At 38.8% G+C, this 19,413-nt stretch overlaps 1 protein-coding gene across 5 annotated transcripts in view; it reads left to right on the top strand.

Moving 5' to 3' along the window:
- RAP1GAP2 (RAP1 GTPase activating protein 2) overlaps positions 1–19,413 on the top strand; it is a 684,483-nt gene that overhangs the window by 577,755 nt on the left and 87,315 nt on the right. For all 5 annotated transcript variants that reach the window (XM_063449836.1, XM_063449818.1, XM_063449826.1 and 2 more), the window contains 2 exons: positions 13,955–13,990; positions 14,855–14,899. In XM_063449836.1, the coding sequence (XP_063305906.1) occupies positions 13,955–13,990; positions 14,855–14,899 (81 nt within the window). The remainder of the gene's footprint in view (positions 1–13,954; positions 13,991–14,854; positions 14,900–19,413) is intronic.

Raw genomic sequence — 19,413 nt, 5'->3', positions numbered from 1 at the left:
GCTACACTAAAAAATTCTTGGCATCAATTTACCACAACCTACTCAATAAAGAAAATGTAATACAAAATATGAATATATTAGTATTAAAGGAACACTGTAGGCACCAAAACAACTTTAGCTTAATTAAGCTGTTTTCGTGTAAAGATCATGCCCCTGCAATCTCACTGCTTAATTCTCTGCCATTTAGGAGTTAAATCACTTTGTTTATGCTGCCCTAGACACACCTCCCTGCATGTGACTTGCACAGCCTTCCATAAACACTTCTTGTAAAGTGAGATTTAATGTTTACACTTCCTTTATTGCAAATTTTGTTTAATTTAGAATTTCTTATCTCATGCTCTGTTGATAGCTAGCTAGACCTTGTAGGAGCTTCATGTGTATGATTAAAGTCCAATTTATAGAACAGGAGATACAAACTTCTGAAGTAAGTTATCATTTGATTGAAAATGAAACCATTTTGTTTCATGCAGGCTGTGCAAGCAACAGTCAAGAGAGTTGGCTAGGTCTGCATGGACAGAAGCAAAAGTGATTTAACTCCTAACTGGCAGAGAATTGAGCAGTGAGACCTCAGAGGCATGATCTATACACAAAATGGTTTCTTTAACCCCTTAAGGACCAAACTTCTGGAATAAAATGGAATCATGACGTGTCACACATGTCATGTGTCCTTAAGGGGTTAAGCTAAAGTTGTTCTGGTGACTATAGTGTCCCTTTAAGGAACTGAGGATTGCAACTGTAATAACAGGAGCGTCATCCAGAAAGATGGTAGGTTTTTCTAAAAAGGTGTGTTTCTTATTGACTTCTGAAAGGACCAGAGGTTAGGGGAGAGTCTAATGGAGCAGGGTAGGGTATGCCAAAGTAGCATGTCAGCACTCGAAAAAGATGGAATGTAGTGAGGAGTGGAGTTATTGAGTATTTTGTAGGTGAATGTTAGTGGTTTGAATTGGATAATCAATAAAGGTACAGGAAACCAATGCAAATTGGCGAAGTGTGGGAGTAGCGGTCAGTCAGGAAATTGAGCCTGGTGGTAGAACTCATCACTGAAGAGGGACAATGTTGGTATTTGAATGAGCAATGAGTTGAAGTAGTCAAGTCTGGAAATGATGAGTGTATGAAAAGTGCCTTAGTAGTATCTTGAATTAGGAAAGGGCAAATATGGGCAATAAAGTGGAAGTTACAGGATTTGGAGACTGACTGATAACTCCAAGGCAGCAAGTTTGAGGAGCTGGGGTAATAGGTACCCACATTTACATGCAGGGAGCTGGATGCAGGAAGGCTGATTTCATACAAAATGTTTTAACTCAATACAGCCAACAGGCTGTAGAACTGCAAGTTTCATCATGCTCCTGTGGCTGGCTAAACATCATGAGAGTTTTAGTTTTACAACAGCTAAAGAGCAAATGACTTGTTTGTAGTTGTTTATTTCAATAAGATAAATAGATTTGTTGATTGTGACCTTCTCTCATCCCTACCCCGTGCCATCAGACAATCCCCTGGCCTTCACTCCCTTAAGAAGACACTTTAAACACTCTTCTTCAGAAAATCCTACCATCTTCCTGGTAGCTTCTCTCATTACAATAGCTTCTCTCATTACAATTGCCCTCCTCAGTTTCTTTGTCTCCGTTTCCCAGCTCACTCCTTCCCTCCCCTGTTGTTTGTTTCACGCACCACTTTGACTAGCTTATTTTGATACAGATATATTGTTTGTCAATCTCTCCTCCCCTCTGATATGCTGGTATTCCTCTAGTGTGTCTATACCCCTTACACATAGATTGTAAGCTAGTTTGAACAGCTCCTTCTTTATCTCTTGTATCTCTTAATAGTTTGTATGCCAACTACTTGTTGTCAGTTATCCCCATTCTAAGATTCAAAAGAACAGCAGAATATGTTGACACTATATAAATAAAAAGAATGAATAAAACGATCGTGTCACATTGAAGACAGCTTATAATCTAAAGAGCCATCACTACTATATTGTCCTGCCACATATCCTCTTGTCCCCATGCTTGAGCAAACTGGCATGTAATAATGTAATTTATGTTTCTAGGAAAATTGGTGCAATATTAAATAATGTAAAATAAAATATTGGTCATGTGTATTGTAAATATGAACATGGTTTAACGTTTATTATTTGGGTGTGTTGGTTAAAAATTGTGCTCAAAACACTTGTCAATTGAACTTGTCAATTGAACACCGTGAACAAGTGCTATGGTATCATATCCTGGAACCTGAATATCAGACAAGAGATAGAGCTGTCCTAGCCCAAGTAGGTAGAATGTGTGAGTCTGCAATGTGTGTATGTGTGTCAGAGTGTGTGTTTGTGTGTCAGTGTGTGTGTTTGTGTGCATGTCAATGAGTGTGTGTGTGTGTGTGTGTGTGTGCCAGTATCAATGCATGTGTGCCTTTATGTGTTGCTTAAAAGGATGAAAATGTTTTTATGTGTATATATGTGTCTGTATTACACACACAAATTATTATTAATAAATGTGTATTACAGTAAAGTCTGTATTAAAGAGCATTAAATTCCATCACTACAAAGCTAGCAAATGTATGGATTTTAATGTAAATCTCTTTAAAATTACACTGATCAACCACGACATTAAAACCATTGATAGTCAAAGTGAATAACGTTGATTATATTCTTACAATGGCATCCGTCAAGGGGTGGGATATATAAGGCAGCAAGTGAAGAATCAGTTCTTGAATACCATGTGTTGGGTAAGCAAAAAAGAGCTGAATGACTTAGAGAGCAAAATAATGATGACTAAACGACTGGACCCTACCTCCCCACTATCAATGAAATTCTCAACATTAGACCTGTGTACATGTGGCACACATGGCCTAATGCAATACATTGAGTGACAGGCAGTTATTTAGCCCCATGTCGCAATCAGGGGGAAAACCCCACTGAACCGCCAAGGATCCACACAAAATTACACTCAGTCAGCACCCATACAGAATCCCACTCAGCCAACTTCACACAAACATAACACACCTGGCCAACCACCATAATCACATTCAGCCAAGCTCCACACACATTCATGTTCAGCTACCCGCGCCCCCCATAAACACACATTTTGCCAGTTCACCCATCCCATTTAGGTGTATCTTAGGGAGGAGTAAGAAGGGACAACGAGGGGGGTCCTTATTTGAGTCTTGCACCCACTGGGCCCTGTGTTTCCTAGTTACATCCCAATTAATACACTTTTATTGGGAAAAACAAACTCACATAGCCTTCTCCATTACTTTTTTATCATGCCATTTTTTTATTTTGCATGCTTCTGCATATATGCCTTTTCTTAGTGGTTGCCACATTACATCTTGTTAGACATACTTCCTCCAAAATGCTTATAGTGCGGTAAAATCAGTAGATGGCATGGTAACCATACATTACTCCCAGTGAAATATACACCAATAAACATACAAATGCTACCTTAAAAAAGGGGGAAAAAAAAACACCAAATATGGCAAAATAATATCTGTCTGTCTATCCATCCATATATCCATCCAATTTATTAACATTTCTTATACAATATATATAGAATTATAGACAGAGGGATATAATTCACCTAATGATTGTAGTGCTTTTTGTTGCACTTTACCTAGCTTATAGCCTGGGTTATTATAGCGTATATAGTCAGGGTTATTCAACTAACTTGGAATTTTTCTGGATTAAATCCAAATGGAAGAGAACAGATCTGCATGTCCCAAGTATTGGGCAATGGGAATTTCACAAAATTGATGAGGTATATCAATTTTGTCCAATTTTGTCCAACTCTGAATGGAAATCTTTTATTAGACAGTGTCAACTGACGCTATCAGCCAATACATTCTGTACAAACAGGAAAACTCTGTGGATAGGTCTATACTATCTATGCCCAAGGTCCAAGATGAGTGGAAGGTCCAAGATGAGTGTCAAACCATTTAAAAACTTTGACTTTTAACAATGCAATGTATTTCGGCCTGAATTCCCCCATATCATGTCTATTTATTTACACTCATTTCACACCTACTGTCCACATTAACTTGTCCAAGACTTTTATCGCTACAGAAAAACTTTCATTTGTAAATAATCTCCTCCTTTACATATGTGAAAAGCAATCACCAAGAGTGTGACTTTGGATACACAAAACCTAAGAAATTGGTTATTAGTTTTCTTCAGAAAACTCACTCGGAACCTCTATGAAAGATTGACTTTGAAACCTACATGAAAGATATAAAACATAATTATAGTGCCATATGTTCTGTACTTAGGAATCACCTTGCAAAGGATTGTGCTAGCTCACATACAGTTGCAAGAAAAAGTATGTGAACCCTTTGGAATTATATGGATTTCTGCACAAAATGGTCAAAAAATGTGATCTGATCATCATCTAAGTCACAACAATACACAATCACAGTCTGCTTAAACTAATAACACACAAAGAATGAAATGTTGCCATGTTTTTATTGAACACACCATGTAAACATTCACAGTACAGGTGGGAAAAGTATGTGAACCCCTTGGATTTAATAACTGGTTGAACCTCCTTTGGCAGCAATAACTTCAACCAAACGTTTCCTGTAGTTGCAGATCAGACGTGCACAACGGTCAGGAGTAATTCTTGACCATTCCTCTTTACAGAACTGTTTCAGTTCGGCAATATTCTTGGGATGTCTGTGTCAGGATCGGGACAGGGATCCAACACGCAGAGTACAAACAGTAGCCAGATACGTATACCGGACCTTAGAATGGCCGGACTAACGTAAGTAGTACAGTAGAGAATGGTCAAAGACAAGCCGAGGTCGAGGGTAACAGAAGACAGGTAAGCGATAGACAAGCCGAATCAAGGGTAACAGAGATAAGCAGAGAAGAGCAAACAAGCCGGGTCAAAACCAAAAGGGATAACTAGAAAACACGAGCACTGAGTGACTAGAACAAGCTAGAACCACGACAGGGCAATGAGCTAATGAAAGAAGCACTGTTAAATGCCCTGTTCAGATAAGTAGACACACCTCCGACGAGTCCTGATTGGTCCTGAACCAATTGAGTGACAGGTCGTTCCGGGTTGACGTCCTGACGTCGACTTCCGGGCGTCATGCTATAAAAGGGAGTCACTCCCTCGTGGCCGGCTTTGCATGACCGGATGGACCGCGAGAAAGAGGGAAATCAAGCCGTCCGGATGGATGAACGACTAAGTCTCTACCTCTCTCGGAGGTAGAGACCTCAGGTACCCTGACAGTACCCCCCCTCTCAGATACGCCCACCGGGCGGAAGGAACCAGGACGAGAAGGGAAGCGAGAGTGAAATGCCCTGCGGAGACGGGGAGCATGAACATCCTCCTGAGGTACCCAACTTCTCTCCTCAGGACCATATCCTTTCCAATCGACCAGATATTGTACTCTCCCCCGGGAGATTCGAGAATCGACGATGGAATTGACCTCATACTCCTCCTGACCCTCCACCTGAACAGAGCGAGGAGGGGCGATCGTGGAGGAGAATCTGTTACAAACTAGTGGTTTCAGCAACGAAACATGGAACGAGTTAGGAATGCGTAAGGTAGTAGGCAAAGCTAGACGATACGCAACTGGGTTAATTTGAGCCAACACCCTGTAAGGTCCAATATACCGAGGAGCGAACTTCATGGAAGGCACTTTTAACCGAATGTTTCTAGTACTTAACCATACTCTATCGCCTGGAACAAACACCGGTGCTGCCCTTCTACGTTTGTCAGCGTGTTTTTTCACCAGCATAGAATTGTGCAGAAGAATTTGTCGAGTCCCACAACTTCCTTAAATTGGCAACATGGACATCAACCGACGGTACCCCTTGGGAAGAAGACTCCGAAGGAAGAATGGGAGGATGAAAGCCATAATTCATGAAGAAGGGGCTAGAATGCGTAGAATCACAAACGAGATTGTTGTGTGCAAACTCCGCCCAAGGAATCAAACCGACCCAATCGTCCTGGTGTTCAGAAACGAAACAACGTAGATATTGTTCAACCTTTTGGTTGGTGCGTTCAGCAGCTCCATTGGACTGAGGATGGTAGGCAGAAGAAAAATTCAATTTGATGCCTAGTTGAGAGCAGAAGGATTTCCAAAAACGGGAAACAAATTGGGAACCTCTGTCAGATACAATTTGGGAAGGTACCCCATGTAAACGGAAGATCTCCCTAGCGAATATCTCTGCTAATTCGGGCGAAGATGGGAGTTTAGGTAAGGGAATGAAGTGAGCCATCTTAGTAAATCTGTCCACCACAGTGAGGATAACAGTCTGCTTTTTAGAGATAGGCAAATCAACAATGAAGTCCATAGCCAAACAGGACCATGGCTTTTCAGGAACCTCTAAGGGGTGCAGAAATCCGCATGGGAGCGAATGAGGTTGCTTATTCTTGGTACAAACTTCACACGCCCCGATGAATTCTTTAATATCTTTACGTAAATCAGACCACCAGAAATCTTTAGAGATCAAAGCATACGTCTTGCGAATGCCAGGATGCCCAGCCACCTTGCTGTTATGGAAACAGCGTAACACTTCTAGTTGGAGAGTGGCGGGAACGAAGTGTCGATCCCCAGGAGTCTGTTTGGGCGCAAGATGCTGTAATTTCATGATCTCAGTAAGCAACGGAGAGTGAATCCTGAGATTCGTGTTAGCGATGATGTTACCCTTAGGAACTATCGAGGAAAGGACTGGCTCAGTTATAGTGAACGGTTCATATTGACGAGACAAAGCATCGGCTTTAGAGTTCTTAGAACCAGGTCTATAAGTAAGTACATAATTAAAGTGAGTGAGGAACAAGGACCAACGAGCTTGCCTGGCGGACAGGCGCTTAGCCTCCCCAATATAAGACAAGTTCTTATGATCCGTTAAAATAGTAACAGGGTTATAATGTCCCTTCTAGTAAATGTCTCCACTCCTTTAAAGCCTTAATGACCGCTAACAGTTCCCTATCACCGATGTCATATCTGCTTTCAGGCCCAGATAATTTCTTAGAGAAGAACCCACAAGGGTGTAACGGTTTGTCCACCCCTAACCTTTGAGACAGAACAGCACCAACTCCCGTCTCAGAGGCATCGACCTCGAGTAAGAACGGCAGAGTCGTATCAGGGTGGACTAGAATGGGAGCAGAAGCAAAAAGTTCTTTGAGAGTCTTGAAAGCAACAAGAGCCTCAGTAGACCAAGTCTTAGTATCAGCCCCTTGTTTGGTCATATTGGTAATAGGCGAGATGATAGAAGAGTATCCCTTAATGAAGCGCCTATAATAGTTGGAAAAACCAATAAACCTCTGAATAGCCTTGAGTCCTTTAGGCAACGGCCAATCTAAAATAGATTGGAGTTTGTCAGGGTCCATTTTAAAGCCTTCCCCAGAAATCACGTAACCAAGAAAGTCTATCTGCGACTGGTCAAAGCTGCATTTCTCCAATTTACAGTATAGACCATGTTGCAGAAGTTTGTGTTGTACCTTTCTGACTTGTCTATGGTGAGTCTCAATCTCCCTAGAGTGTATCAGTATGTCGTCCAGGTAGACAATAACACAATCATGTTGAAACTCCCTAAGTACCTCATTAATCAAATCCTGAAATACTGCAGGAGCATTGCAAAGTCCAAATGGCATAACTGTGTATTCATAATGGCCATACCGAGTATTGAACGCCGTCATCCACTCGTGTCCATGCTGGATTCTCACCAAATTATATGCCCCTCTGAGATCTAATTTGGTGAAGATTTTGGAGCCCTTAAGACGATCAAACAACTCGGTAATCAATGGGATAGGATAGGCATTTCTGATAGTTATTTTATTCAAACCTCGGTAATCAATACAAGGCCTCAGCGTGCCATCCTTCTTTTTAACGAAAAAAAAACCCAGCCCCGGCAGGAGAAGAAGACCTCCTAATGAATCCTTTCTCTAAATTCTCACGAATATATTCCTCTAGAACAGAGTTCTCCTGAACAGATAAAGGATATACATTACCCCTCGGGGGCATAGTACCAGGTAGAAGCTTAATTTTACAATCAAATGACCTGTGTGGAGGTAATGAATCGGCATTCTTCTTGTCGAATACTGCCTTTAAGTCTTGGTACAGGGACGGTATCTGTTTCTCTGTGGACTGAGTAGAACTACCTGGTGTATTAATATTCGCCAATGGAAAAACCTTGCGTAAACACCTCTCCTGGCAGCTCTGACCCCACGAGAGTATCTCCCCTAACTCCCAATCGATAATAGGGTTATGTCTCTTCAACCATGGATACCCCAGAACTATGGGAACAGAAGGGGACGAAATGAGCATAAGAGATAAATTCTCCACGTGTAGGATACCAACATTTAAGTTAATGGGTATGGTCTCACGAAAGATAACGGGGTCCAGTAATGGTCTACCATCTATGGCCTCAACGGCCAAGGGTGTCTCCCTTAACTGGGATGGGATATTGTGTCTAGTGGCAAAGGCTTGGTCGATAAAATTCTCAGCAGCTCCGGAATCTATCAAGGCCATAGCCTTTACTACTTCCTTCTCCCAGGTTAAGGAAACTGGTAGCAGAAGCCTGTGATCTTTATAATTAGGAGTAGAGGACAAAATAGAAACACCCAAGGCCTGTCCTCTAGAGAAACTTAGGTGCGAGCGTTTCCCGGGTGGTTAGGACAGTTCGAGAGTAAATGACCTCTGGCTCCACAGTACATACATAACCCCTCCCTTCTCCTGTACTGTCTCTCCTCCTCAGAGAGGCGGGTATAGCCTATCTGCATAGGTTCAGGGAGCAATGAGACCGTGGAGTCAGGACTTAGAAATGCGGGAGCTAACCTAAAGGAAGGTCTCCGGTTCCTCTCTCGAGTGTTCTGTCTCTCTCTTAAACGTTCATCTATACGAGAAATGAACGAAATTAAATCCTCTAAATTCTCAGGAAGTTCTCTAGTAGCAACCTCGTCAAGGATTACATCTGATAGCCCATTCAAAAATACGTCCATATACGCCTGCTCATTCCACTTGACCTCTGACGCCAGAGACCTGAACTCTAGTGCATAATCCACAAGTGTTCGGTTCTCCTGTCTCAGGCGTAACAGTAATCTGGCTGCATTAACCTTTCTACCTGGAGGGTCAAAAGTTCTTCTAAAAGCAGCTACAAATGCGTTATAGTTATATACTAACGGGTTATCGTTCTCCCATAGTGGATTGGCCCATCTCAGAGCCTTCTCAATGAGTAAGGTGATAATAAATCCCACCTTTGCCCTATCCGTAGGATAGGAGCGAGGTTGCAATTCAAAGTGGATACTAATTTGGTTTAAAAACCCACGACACTTCTCAGGAGCACCACCATAACGTACTGGTGGGGTAATGCGAGAAGAAGCACCTACAGTGGCTACCTCTAGGCCTGAACCTACAGGAGAGATAGGAGTAGTACGTAACTCCTCTGGTGGATTATTGGCACGAGATAATAACGCCTGTAGCGCTAGCGCCATCTGATCCATTCTGTGATCCATGGCTTCAAACCTAGGATCAGGAGAACCAAGCTGACTGTTTGTACTTGCAGGATCCATTGGCCCTGTCGTAATGTCAGGATCGGGACAGGGATCCAACACGCAGAGTACAAACAGTAGCCAGATACGTATACCGGACCTTAGAATGGCCGGACTAACGTAAGTAGTACAGTAGAGAATGGTCAAAGACAAGCCGAGGTCGAGGGTAACAGAAGACAGGTAAGCGATAGACAAGCCGAATCAAGGGTAACAGAGATAAGCAGAGAAGAGCAAACAAGCCGGGTCAAAACCAAAAGGGATAACTAGAAAACACGAGCACTGAGTGACTAGAACAAGCTAGAACCACGACAGGGCAATGAGCTAATGAAAGAAGCACTGTTAAATGCCCTGTTCAGATAAGTAGACACACCTCCGACGAGTCCTGATTGGTCCTGAACCAATTGAGTGACAGGTCGTTCCGGGTTGACGTCCTGACGTCGACTTCCGGGCGTCATGCTATAAAAGGGAGTCACTCCCTCGTGGCCGGCTTTGCATGACCGGATGGACCGCGAGAAAGAGGGAAATCAAGCCGTCCGGATGGATGAACGACTAAGTCTCTACCTCTCTCGGAGGTAGAGACCTCAGGTACCCTGACAGTCTGGTGTGAATCGCTTTCTTGAGGTCATGCCACAGCATCTCAATCGGCTTGAGGTCAGGACTCTGACTGGGCCACTTCAGAAAGCGTATTTTCTTCTGTTTAAGCCATTCTGTTGTTGATTTACTTCTATGCTTTGGGTCATTGTCTTGTTGCAACACCCATCTTCTGTTGAGCTTCATCTGGTAGACAGATGGCCTTAAGTTCTCCTGCAAAATGTCTTGATAAACTTGGGAATTAATTTTTCCTTCGATGATAGCAATCCGTCCAGGCCCTGACGCAGCAAAGCAGCCCCAAACCATGATGCCCCCACCACCATACTTCACAGTTGGGATGAGGTTTTGATGTTGGTGTGCTGTGCCTCTTTTTCGCCACACATAGTGTTGTGTGTTTCTTCCAAACAACTCAACTTTGGTTTCATCTGTCCACAGAATATTTTGCCAGTACTGCTGTGGAACATCTAGGTGCTCTTGTGCAAACTGTAAACGTGCAGCAATGTTTTGTTTGGACAGCAGTGGCTTCCACGGTGGTATCCTCCCATGAAATCCATTCAATTACGTATTGTAGATTTGCTAACAGGGATGTTATTAGCATTTGCCAGTGACTTTTGTAAGTCTTTAGCTGACACTCTAGGATTCTTCTTCACCTCATTGAGCAGTCTGCTCTGTGCTCTTGCAGTCATCTTTACAGGACGGCCACTCCTAGGGAGAGTATCAGCAGTGCTGAACTTTCTCCATTTATAGACAATTTGTCTTACCGTGGACTGATGAACAGCAAGGCTTTTGGAGATACTTTTATAAACCTTTCCAGCTTTATGCAAGTCAACAATTCTTAATCGTAGGTCTTCTGAGAGCTCTTTTGTGCGAGGCATCATTCACATCAGGCAATACTTCTTGTGAAAAGCAAACCCAGAACTGGTGTGTGTTTTTTATAGGGCAGGGCAGCTGTAACCAACACCTCCAATCTCATCTCATTGATTGGACTCCAGTTGGCTGACATTTCACTCAATTAGCTCTTGGAGATGTCATTAGTCTAGGGGTTCACATACTTTTTCCACCTGCACTGTGAATGTTTACATGGTGTGTTCAATAAAAACATGGCAACATTTCATTATTTGTGTGTTACTAGTTTAAGCAGACTGTGATTGTCTATTGTTGTGACTTAGATGATGATCAGATCACACTTTATGACCAATTTGTGCAGAAATCCATATCATTCCAAAGGGTTCACATACATATTCTTGCAACTGTAGTAGAGAGCTGTCAATACTTTGGGGTCTATTCGTTAATAATTACAGAATTATAGTGAAATGAAGCCTGTGGTAAAATATCAGGCAAAATAGTTGTTTTGGAGAAATTTGCTAACTTCGCTATAGTTGCATATTTGATGTTTTTGCCTACAGTTTGCAATTCCGTTTTCAGTTCACTGTCATTTGGTAATTAGAACATAAACCCCTCTGTTTTAATTTCTCCTACGAATTGTATCAATCAGTAACGTACTCTGATATTGCAATTCCTCATTCATCATATCAATAGTCTTCCGGACCAGAAGTGGAAGAATGAAAGACCATAGGGAAAACCTTTAACATTATTTTTTATGACAAGATACATAATTAAAATGCTTATATAAAATAAAGTGAGTCACTTGCACATACAAGTCTCATTATAACGGGGTTTTCCGATAATGAGTTTTACCGGATCAGTGGATAGAAGACTTTCCTGGTCTCCCACTGATCGATGTTATAATGTCCTACACTGCATGGTGTTTCATTTAAGATCTCAAGGTGTGCCTTAAGCAAGATTTCCTTTCATAGCCTGCAGTGCAAGTGTGACTGAGTGTGTTTTCTTTGTACAGAATTATATAACATTACACAGTGCAACAGCATACAAAGTAAACTCTTAAATCAAAACATCTAATTATTTTAAAAAACTATATTTTTCAAGACTAGTACAGTACACGTGAGATAAAAGGAAATTAAAAGAGGTATGTGACCAAAAGCTTGATGTGTGCAATGGACTATTTTAATATATTAAGTATATAATAATATATACATTTATAGAATATTTCTTAAGGTTCCAATCCATATCGATTACTTTTATTATTAATGATTTTATTGCAGAGCAATTTGTTGTGAAATTGAAGGTCTTACATTTTGAATGGAGTTTTTAAATACATTTAATTTTAATGTATTGCAGAGCAATTTGTTGTGAAATTGAAGGTCTGACATTTTGAATGGAGTTTTTAAATACATTTAATTTTAATGTCACATTGCCAATTTTAGGGGTATGTGACATCCATCATGCATTTTTTATTCACATAAATAATTCTATATATTGATGTGTTACAATGCCGGTATTTAGACTGTTGTTATTATGTAAATACCTTACACCTAACAGCCGACTAGGTGGAATAGTAAGAAGTGACCACTTGTCAGCCTTCTACTCAGGGTTTATTGGGGTCCAATGAACTTAGTGGTTTTTTTTAATCATTATTTTTTTACATTATTTTTTTTACATATTATTTTTGTATTTATGTATGTATTTGTTACAGAGATAAAAGATGGACTATCTAATCACATGATGGGGTCTCCCAGACCCCCCAACATGTATTTATGTATTCATTGAAAGTACAATTATGAGCGGAGCTGCAAATCTCGCTGCTCATTGCTCTCCACCATGGCACTGAAAGGGTTAACGACACTAGTACTGTCCAACCCATTGAAACCTCAGCACTTGTAACCGCAAAACCATTTAGTAAACAGCAAAATGGCATTGCAGTTTGTGTATTTTCCGATGACATAATGTTGTCCCATTCCAAACCGATTTACTGTTTTTTTATTACTACAATATTAGGTAGCAAGCTAAGATTTGAACAAGTACATTGCTAAAATGGTTACTTTGTTTCAACATTATTTACTTGTTTGTTCCTTGTTCTTATGATTATTGATATACAGAGCTTACATGCTAATATTGCATGTTTTGTTTAACCCCTTAAGGACCAAACTTCTGGAATAAAAGGGAATCATTACATGTCACACATGTCATGTGTCCTTAAGGGGTTAAACGTTATTGGTTGGTATCATTTGGCTTTACTTATTGCATAACATATACAAAATCTGGCTGTCTTATTTACTAATCAGGAATTGGTGAGAAGCTTGAAATTGTAGGCCAAAATACTTGAATTAATGGCTAATTTGATCTAAAATGTGTAATTCCCTGATCAATCAACAATTCCGAATTTATTTTTACATACTGTGTATCATTAAAATGATCCATCTTACTTGTAGGATTAATTTGGAGTAAATGTATTGCTATTCAAAGGTAGTCTAATGAATATCAGTAATTTTCTTTTTTTTCTTTTCGTAATCCTAATGTACATTAATTTACTAGATAATTAAGATCCCCACTCCATGAAGTTAACGTGCAGTCATGATGTCTATATTTTTTTTTTTTAATTTAAACTGAAGGCTCTATTTTCATAACCCCTTATTTAAATCATTATATGTCAACCGTAGCAACTTTATCTACTGTAAGTTTCAAAGAAACAAAACCAATAAAAAAGATTAAATCTGGAAATTTTGTTGCAGAAAAAAAAAGACAGCATAAGCTGCCATATATATAACTAAACAGAATCAATTATGGAAATAATTAGGTGACAATGTCCACTTAAGGAATCATGTTGCCTCGATTGAGCTGATAATTAATGTCATTATTTCACCCAATCCCATGAGCATTACAAATAATTGTAAATTATAAGGGTTTTATGAATTTGTTATGTAATAAAATAATATAAATAATTCTGAAAATGATACATCCAGATTAGATTTAAATAATTACATGTGAACTAATATATATGTTTCTCTTTACAGTCGGCAGAGTTTTTTGAAATGTTGGAGAAAATGCAGGTAAGAATATATTAATTTAAATTATCGCATTAGGCATTAAACTATTAGTTTATTCCAACAATTGATAACTGTAGTTCCCTTCCCTGCTCATATGAATAGAGGATTATATAACCAGGCTTAATCTCATTTTACCAAGATATTTCTTTCTCTTGCAAATCCTAAACTCATAGTCCTCTATCAAAGCACAAATCATTTTTTTTTTCCACAACAGAGCAGAATTGAAAACCTTTACCATTCACCACTACTGCCACCTGGAGGCAGCTAGGAAGATAGTACTTGCCCTTTTCTTAATATGACTTTGGATTCTCGATAATGAATTGCCCCATGGACCACTTTAAAAGCTATATTTATCAAATGGAAAGAGTGCTATTAGGGGAAAAGTGCTTAGTAAAAAAAATAAACAATCACCATGGAAACCAAATAATTGCTTCACATCATTTAACCCAAAGTGGACCTTGTGCTTTTTCTCTGAGTCTCCATTGGTTGGCACATCATATAACCTACACGTTTGGTAGCTGTCCACAACTCATTTTTTGCCAAAATTGCTATGCAAACACCTCCCTTTTGATGCTGTGAAAAGTCTAAAAAAAAAAAAAAGTATTTTGCAAAGTTAACTTTAGTATATATTGTAGTTGATCGTATGTCACTGAGATAATCTTGTAATTTTGCCATCACACTTTGTAGATCATGTGTATACTTGAAACTGGTTTAAATCTAAAGCAGAGGTATCTTAAAAGTAGAGGTGTGTCCATATGTTCTATAAAATAACATTAATCACCATTCATTGCTTCTATCTATAATAAATAAAAAAAATCTAACTGGTATATATATGTTTTTTTTTTTTTTTTTTTCATTTTAACTTAGACTCCCAAGCTGGAAGAACAGAAAACTGGAAGTCAGAAGAATAAGGTTAGTCAAAGGTGCAAACTAGCCTGTTTATCAAAATTAATAGTCAATAATTACCCAAAATAGAACATTTCTCTATTCATAAAATGTCCTGATGAGATTTTTTTTTTTTTTACATTTAATTAATATCTTTAATTATTTTTATTATTTCCTTTTCACATGCTTTTGGTAGGCATGCCCCACCATTTTGAAGAACTTGAATCTATGAAATCAACTTTTATCATTGTATTTTTATATGTATAAGCATCATTTCAGGAAATGCTATAGGCTTTAGAATTCTCTGAGAATATAAATGTTCTAACAATAGCCGAAATAGACTGAATGTGAAATTACATTCTAGATAATATCCCCTCCACACACAACCTATTATAGAAACATTACAGGCAGTCATACAGCATTCCACGTCCAGATACTAATCAAACGTCCATTATCTGAGATACTTGCATATACCTCGGAAAAAAATCCAATTTGTTTTTGAAAGAAGCAGTTTATAATAACAAAGCATTGATGTAATGCCCCTGTCGTGTTTGTCCATGCACCATTTAGTATCCCAAGAATTATTTTGTATTGTACAGTCAATACAGATTTGATACTGTGTTTTTTTGGGGAAAATTTTCTACTTTTCATGTTTAAAGTAATATCCACATTTTTTCTGTTTCTCTTTTTGGAAGTAAACCACTATATGTTAGCATACCATTACCTAAGCAACATCCCACAATTGGGCAATTATGTTCTTTACATGACTTATGTTGATGGTATGTTTCTACATTTATAGAGCGGTTTCCCCCTTTACTTGACTTTTTTGATGTATTTGTGTCTATACTAGTTTGTCTTCGTATGAACAAAAAAAAAAAAACACTTCCACTTTTACGACAGTGTATTATGAAAAAGTATATAACTTTTCTTCGAATCTGACTCTAATACGATAGATTTGCAAAATAAATATAGCAAATTATTTGGTGATCAATGCTTCATCTGACATAACTTACACAAAAATCTCAAAAAGATAGTCTTCTTCAAAATCATAGTTAACTAAAAACAGGATCCGATTAAAGTTTTTAGTTAAACTGAAATATTGACAATAAAAGTTGAATTTACACGCACGCACGCACGCACGCACACACGCACGCACGCACGCACGCACACACCAAGCATCATAAATCTGCACATTTCAGCTGAACAAATATTTTTCTCAGCATGGATAGTGATGTCTAATAAAGTCATGACAATGAATTCCAAAGGGAATGAAGTATGAGTCCATCATGCCATGTAGAATTTAAATTAGCATGTGTCCTAGATATTGTAAGTCAATTTGCAAATCCTATTATATCTGTAGTGAATTTACTCCTGAGCTCATTTGGTTTGGTTACGCAAGTCGACGTTTTCACTGTTAGTCGAAATTCAGATAAATGAATCATTTGTCACTAAATTACCCTGTAAATGCATGCAGCTCAAATTGTTTATGAACATATAGTCTGTCTGGCTGAGAAGTTCTGCAAATTATTTATCTAGTTTATTTATGAGAGACTCTTGTTTCAAAGTGTTCAGCATATTGTAATCATGGCAGTAATTGAGTTTTGAAAGGGAAAATGCAGTTGGGACTAAAGAGCCTGCGAGCTTTAGTTTTTTTAACTTAATATAACGTTTCTTAGATAATTAGATAGATAGATAGATAGATAGATAGATATTGATAAAGATATGCATATATAGATTTTTCTGGGACATTCAAAACCATATATATCTTAAAAATGGAAACTAATAATTATAAAATGCATATAAGGGTATATAACAAATACAAGTACTAATACTTAATCTAATATGATACTGGTACTGTATTAACCCTTTATCACACTGCATTTAAATCCTGCACCCACAGCAATACCTCCTGACTACTTCTTTAAAGGGTCAGTCCACTTTAGCTTGCTGAAATTGGGCGTGACATCTTTTTGTCATTTTACAAAAAGTGTAGCTTTTAATACAAATTGTCATAAATTCTATAAATTCTATAAATTCAAAAGAAAGGAGATTGGAAGGGAAAATCCACCATCAATCTCCTAAATGGAGCGCTAATATTAAACACACTTACCCCTAATTCTTAAATAATCCCGTATATGACGTAGGGTAAGAAGGAGAAAAAAAATCTAATGGTGTAATATGAACAGGATTAACTGGTGACACCTTTCCCTCTTTTTGGTTCTTCTTATAAAACTCGAGATAAAACTCAGGAGATAATATTGTGTAGTATATTAAAAACCAAGTGATAAATAAACCAGATTTAAAAACTGATCACCTTGGTCAGATATGGATACCCCCCTGTAGTGGGTTAACAGCTTAATACCCAGAGCCAGGTTTCTTTTATTGGCTCTGACCAAGGTGAGCAAATATTTCATTTGGTTTATTTATCACTTGGTTTTACCACAAAATATTATCTCCTGTGTTTTTTCTTGCGTTATTTCGAAAAGCTGAGATCAGTGGTTTTGTATATACTCAAACCATCACATCTGGCAACAAAAATCAACCCATGGTCAAAGCCATTTAGCCATAGCCAAATTATCCATAAGGTGGCATAGGTGGCCGCCTAGGGCACTGGATCGGATAGGGACCAGGAATAGGGACTGTTTCTGGGCCTGAAGCTCTGGTTCAGACTGTGGGTTCCTTCCTTGAGACAGTATGGAGAGCAACAAATCACCCCATTCAGCCCTGTTCTCCTTTATCTGTTCAAGGGAGCAGTGTGGTGTGCACCTCGGTTTGGCGCATATCACTTTAAGATCTCCCTTGTGGTCTCCTGGTTCTTCTCAGTGACTCAGACCATTGACAGAGTGATGGACCACGAGGGAGCTCATAAAGTGAGTTGCATTCAAAACTAGTGTAGATTTTAATGCATCAGCACTGGACCACCAGCGACCTAGTCCAGAGTGTTCTCCATTGGGCGACCAGGGATAACAACCCATCCAGCCAAAAGGTAAGCAGTAGGGGTGTAAAATAACTACTTCCCCACACACACTTAGACACTATACATAGATAATACGCAGACTCTCCTACACACGAAAAACACTTAAACTCCTTCACATACAAAACTCGACTACCACTCACAAAACACTTAGCCAGAACACACTGGCACACTCAGCTTATCCCCCTCCACATACAGCAACACACTCAGCCACTACAAGCACACTCATCACTCAGTCTACCTCATTCACATACAACACTCAGCCCCCACACATACAAACCATTCACAGAACAGAACCGGGGGCTCTAGACGCGGGTCCCATTCTGTCATCCTGCCTAGGGCCTTGGGTAACCTGAATTCAGTTCTTCATTTAGATCACATTTCTACCACATGATTAACTGATTAAAAGTATTTAAATAATGCTCATTACATTAATTAGCAGATGTACAAGCATACTTAATAAAGTGGCCGTTGAGTGTACGGGATGCATTTCAGGGACATATTAAATACCAGTTAAACTTTTATTGTCAACCTTCACTTGATTTATCTTCTAAACTGTCCTGAGGTCATGATGCTGCATGGAAGAGAGTCATCATGTCTAGAGCAGGCCTATAGTCCCTTTATACCATTTTAGCATCTACAAATCTTACTGTAGACGATCATTTTGCAGTAAAGTGACTTCTTATCTTCTGGGACTTTCTTTAATATAGGTCTAAAGTAAAGTTTGGTCTAGTTTTCCCTAAATACATTTTATAACATCGCAGATATGTCCTTGCTATTTGAGTTGTGATGCAAAGTTAAGAGTTCATTTGTGCATTGGGATTGTGATTAGTTCTCCATATCAACAACATATTTAATAAAAACAAAGTTTATCTTCATAATTTCAGTCATACGGATCTTAAATGTCTGTCCCTCTTGCACAATCACTCACCTTTCCCAAACTGTAAACTGTGTGTGTGATGTTCCTTGAATCCTCAAGAGAGCAAACAAACAGACAGGCAATAGTTCTTTCTCTTCAAAATGTTGCACTGCAGAAACAATATGAAGGCAATAAATTGTAATCTTCATTATATTTGACAAACAGACAGTTACACGGTTACATCTGAGTTCATCACAGTTTTCAAGTTTTATCTGGATATCTACGTATCTAGAAAAGCAACAGAAAATTAGAACAAGAGACAAGCATCACGTTTAGGTAGCACAGCCTAATAACGAGCTTATATTAGAAGATCATGGATATCTTATCTTTCCTATGTGCTTTGTTATCTGATCTCGTTAAACACAGATAATTGTAATATCTTTCCTGGAAGATCCTTGGTTGTGCATAGTATTATTTTTGTATTTTTTATATAGCAAGACATGCAGGGCAATAAAATGGGAATATTTGGATGCAGACATTGTAGGAGATTAGACTCAAGCAATATGAGTAACTAGCTCATAAAAAATAGGAAAAAAATGATAAAACTGTGGTTTTGTGGGTAGATTGCTGTTCACAGATACCTAAAAAAGTAAAATAATGTAAAGTGAAATACAATGTTTTTTTATTCAATCAAATAATTAATTACAA

Source organism: Pelobates fuscus, chromosome 1, assembly GCF_036172605.1.
Source record: "Pelobates fuscus isolate aPelFus1 chromosome 1, aPelFus1.pri, whole genome shotgun sequence".
Classification (NCBI taxonomy): domain Eukaryota; kingdom Metazoa; phylum Chordata; class Amphibia; order Anura; family Pelobatidae; genus Pelobates; species Pelobates fuscus.
Note: the sequence above shows the minus strand (reverse complement) of the source record. Positions and strands in the feature narration are given on the sequence as shown.